This window comes from Amphiura filiformis, chromosome 19 (assembly GCF_039555335.1).
Source record: "Amphiura filiformis chromosome 19, Afil_fr2py, whole genome shotgun sequence".
In the NCBI taxonomy this organism is placed as follows: Eukaryota; Metazoa; Echinodermata; class Ophiuroidea; order Amphilepidida; family Amphiuridae; genus Amphiura; species Amphiura filiformis.
The window spans coordinates 180,728-185,354 of NC_092646.1; the positions used below are offsets into that span (position 1 = coordinate 180,728).

Consider the following 4,627-nt stretch of genomic DNA (forward strand, 5'->3'; position numbering starts at 1 on the left):
GCGTTGCTATATATTTATTCTGTGGTGTCAAGATCTCTCGTATAGGTTAAAACATCTTAATTTTAATGTCTTTTCCCACATTTTTGGGTTCTTTATAATAAAGTCATTATTCTTGCTTGCGGGCGGCAGATAGAATTATACTTTAACCATTTTAAAAGCATCAAGTCGATTGTATCAGTGACTGGGGTGGGCTCATGCGCTTATTAAAATGGAATTCTTCTTCGCCCGTATTATCATTTATAGTGGTATGTGCCCTTAAGTTTATTAGCCAGACGATTTGCAATCTCGAATATTCTTCCGCATATTTCATATTAAACTTAAAAACTCAAAATATCGATTTACTAAAGTGGTCATTAATTTTGAAAAATAAAACTTTAATATCATAATTATTTAAAAAACCATATATCAAAGCCAATTTTGTGAAAAATTTGCAATTTATATGGCACTTGATTTTGTTTAGTTACAGCTTACACTTGTTTACAACATGTGTTGTTCGGCCCAGCAGGTTCGCATGTGTTTCAATACGGAGGAGTTTGTTTTCATTTTTATCAAAACGGAAATGCGATCTTTTGAGACGGTTTTATGCATTCTTCCATTTAGTAAATACTTCTTATAGATTGTGTGGTTGAGTATGGGTCTCATGGGATCGTTTTTGACCAAGAGACGCAAAAAACAAAGCATGTATTCTGTTGAATAGTGGTAAGCTTATAATTATTTTTAAGCTTATTCACTTGCTGCACATGTATGATGTACATGAAGTTACTCGTGTACTTTGAAAATATTCAATGACAATGCTGATGATTAATGCATAAATACTTGATACTACTGCACATTTGATCCATGACACTATGACTGTTGCCAGTCACTGACTAAACTACAGAAACACCCCGGTCATCAACACAAAAATACATTAATAACTTGTCAATGTCATGCTTGTGTTTTTTTGTGCATTTGTTAAATCAGTAAATACAAATGCTGTTGAACTTATTATTCTGATTCTCGCTGGTTGACTGACTACAGTTGACGGACCGTTTCAAAGATGTTGCGTACAACATGGATTGCACTTGTGTTGGGATTTTGGTCATCGTTGTATCTCATTGATGCATTCCTTAAGGTAAAAAACGTCAAACTACATATATTATATGTCTTCAATTGCGGTTCAAATTTATAATCAACAAGTCCAAATTTGTTCGTCGAACCATTGGTGTCTAGTATGGGACAAGAAACTGTACCGTAAGTCGCTGGAACCAATGTTGAATAGTCACTCAATTTTTTTCGTAAAGTTTTCTGCTTGTTTCTATGGCACAGAAAATTGTCAAAAGTTGCGGGGAAAATTTTCAAAAGTTGCCCATTGTGCTACCAAATCACATTTTGTGGAAAAGTATTTAAAATACAACGGTCAACACTAGATTTCAAAAGGAAACATTAATAATATTATTGCTTTTTTAAAAGTTTCTTTCTACAACCATGCCTATCATCTGTCAACATTTTCTGGAGAGGTAACATCCCAGGGGTAACATGATCTACAATGGCAGGGTGTGGACTGGGAGGGGCAGGAGATGTTGGATTTTCTTTGGAAAATAATCTGGGGGGAAAAAGTAAAAGAAGCAAGAAGAGTGATATTTTTTCTTTCTTTAAACGTAATGCTATTAAAATAATGAACATTATAGTCCAACAGATACATTGGTCAGAGGTACGCAGAGTTTCAAGTCCAAAATGGCCTCCAAGTGTCTGTGGCACAGCTTCGCTGGTACACAACGTGTCTCAATCGCTGCTTCATAAGGCTAGGACAGTGCAAGCCACGGATCCTGACAGCTTGGTTCACACTAGGGGCATGGTTTGGTGTGTTACTGATGTTTGTTGGTGTTGTGTTGCTCACTTTGACACTTGTCAAAAGTGTGTCTCAGGAAGAAGGAGAGCCGGCAGTATTGACTCCTGTGGTAAGTTTGTATGTTGCATAAATTTAAATTTTTTTTATTGCATATTACTAGGGACAATTGCAAATTAGACCGATCAAGCTAGATGAATAGATAATCGGGCCGTGTTCTTTACATCATCGTCCCCTGGAATCACTGAAGAATGAAAAGGTCAGATTCATAAACCAGATAATTGAGAAGAGCGTCATGAGAATCGATCTTGTAAATTACCGGTACTTGCTTGCTGCTTTTGTTAATTTGTTATATTTGGTAATAACTTCTAGTCCAGTTACGATTTAAATGTAATTGGTGACCAAACTAATTGGTGGCCACCGCAAATTGCTATTTGAATACACGATCGATCTCGGGGTCATGCTTCTCCGTCCAGGTCTTTGAATTTCATTGGGTAGCTAAGCTTGTCCAGGGTCGCCCAGGCAGCTCTTTCGGGTCTTTAAGGGGGTACTACACCCCTCGATAAATTTGTGTTTATTTTTGCATTTTTCTCAAAAACTAATAACACAATGGTAACAAAAGTTATGTATATTATAGGGGCAAGGAATCCAATTACTACACTGGAATTTCAGTGACCCATGACAAGTGGTTTGTTATTTATGATCAGAAATAAGGTACAGCTAGGATGTACCTCGTTTCCTATCATATATACTGAACCGCTTGTCTTGAGTCATTGAAATTTCAGTGGATTCCTTGCCCCAATAATATACATAACTTTTATTACCAGTGTGTTATTATTTTTTGAGAAAAATGCAAAAATAGTCACAAATTTACCACAGGGGTGTAGTACCCCCTTAACGCAACTCTCCCTGAAATATAAAAACTTGGGTACCGTGCCAGATCTGCAACAGGGTTGTCAACTCTCACACATTCAGTGTGAGATGCCTGGTTAGCCACTATTCCCCCCCCCTCCCCGGGTTAGATAAAAGGGGCTAATTAACCAACCTTTAAATCCTGCCTATTCCTTTTACTGTCCACAGATGCCTGGAGTGAACCTTCCTGTGAGTGAGCTAGGCTATTTCTTCCCAGTTCTCCTTGTTAGTGGAATATGGCATGAATTAGGACATGCTATAGCAGCCGTCAGGTATGTATAGAGTGCATGAGCAGGTTTTGTACATATTGCGATTTCTGCAGAATGCTGTACATACCTAATTGTCACTAATTAATATAACCTGTGGATTACCACATAGTATTTTTCCAAGCGCAAGTAGCAACAAGATAAAAAGATTTACATAATGTTGACCCTCTATAATACAACAATGCCAAAGGATATAGACACAAACTGTTTAGTTACCAGCTATTTGTCATTATGTCATCCCCTTCCTGCAAAACACACCATAATTGTGTTTAGAGGATGAGTTTTTCAAACTGTGGAGGTGTGTGCTACATGTCCACATTACAAACTGTGGAGCCTGATCGCAACCGTGTAGCTCCACAGAGACTTTGGAGATAGCTTCAAAAACAGTATCTCTGAGCCATGGAAGGAGGGAGGATATAGCACCTCCCATTTTGTGATACTGAGACCTCCACAGTAAGTCTATTATGCAGATTTGTGTGTGTAAAACTCCACGTTTAGAATGTGGATGTATGAAACCCCATGGTAGGAAAATCACAAAAACTCCACACTGGGGGGGGGGGGTTACAAGAGTGGGGTGTCTGTTATTTTACGGTGAAGTCCAATTTTAATCTCTCTTCTGTATGCTGTCCTTTCAGGGAGCAGGTTCGAGTTAACGGTTTTGGAATCTTCCTAATGGTGGTGTACCCAGGTGCATTTGTAGATCTTCACACGGATCACCTCAGGCCGTATCAGCAGCTAGCCAACTCCGGATATACTGTGCAGGAATATGGCACAATTTTGTATTGGTGTTATTTGCCATAGCTGTGTTATTAACACTCCCGTATTTGTTGAGTCCAGTGTATGTGACGGGAGCTGGAGTGGTTATAACAAATGTTGTCAAGGTAAGTATTTTGTCATCATCCAGCAGTGGCTCCGGAACCAGGGGAGGGGGGGGGAGTAGGGGGCTGGGGGTCTATTTGCCATAGATGTGTTATTAACTCCCCCTATCTGTTGAGTCCAGTGTATGTGACAGGTGCGGGAGTGGTTATTACAAATGTTGTCAAGGTAAGTATTTGTCATGTCATCATCCACCTACAGGAGCACGGTGGTGCAGCAGTACGGGCTCTGCCGAGCTTGTGTTAGGCACTTAGGGAATGCACTTTACCTCACTTGCCTTTCTCTACCCAGGAGTGAAATAGGGAGCTGTTATGAATATTGCCCATTGAGCGCCGCCCAGAGGTATGCGGATGCATTGGGCATTGTTTGGCAGCTCATATATTCTAACAACAGCGGAATAAATGTCTACATTTAAACCAAATTGGGTACAATGTAAAGGAGACCGAGATTTTCAAAATGTTAAATAGATTGAGGATATGGTGTATTAATTATAGTCAATATTATATTTCATTATAAAGAGTATAATGGCACCATTCAATTACATTTATAGTGTACTTATGCAAGATGGTAGGTCAAATTATAAAATTGGCTGTGCAACATTTACGAGAGAATAAAATCATTACATGTTCAATTCGCCGGCTGATCCGCCATGAGCTGTTATGGCGTGTGGTGGTGAGCCAACGACATGTAATCGTTAGTGCACGCTGGTTCGAATCCGAGCGGTTCTGATTGTTATATCTCCTTT

At 39.1% G+C, this 4,627-nt stretch overlaps 1 protein-coding gene across 1 annotated transcript; it reads left to right on the forward strand.

The window, feature by feature from the left end:
- Positions 1–503: 503 nt before the first annotated feature.
- On the forward strand, positions 504–3,881 carry LOC140140762 (membrane-bound transcription factor site-2 protease-like). Its single transcript, XM_072162503.1, has 4 exons — positions 504–1,114; positions 1,671–1,940; positions 2,909–3,012; positions 3,642–3,881. The coding sequence occupies exons 1-4, from the start codon at positions 1,040–1,042 to the stop codon at positions 3,805–3,807; spliced, it is 615 nt and encodes a 204-aa protein (XP_072018604.1). The 5' UTR covers positions 504–1,039; the 3' UTR covers positions 3,808–3,881.
- The last annotated feature ends 746 nt before the right edge of the window (positions 3,882–4,627 follow it).

Bases quoted from the DNA above. Each gene is read 5' to 3' on its own strand.
- LOC140140762 (XM_072162503.1), top strand. From the start codon at position 1,040: ATGTTGCGTACAACATGGATTGCACTTGTGTTGGGATTTTGGTCATCG. The intron at 1,115-1,670 runs GTAAAAAACGTC...TGAACATTATAG, and splicing joins TCATTGATGCATTCCTTAAG to TCCAACAGATACATTGGTCA. The intron at 1,941-2,908 runs GTAAGTTTGTAT...TACTGTCCACAG, and splicing joins CGGCAGTATTGACTCCTGTG to ATGCCTGGAGTGAACCTTCC.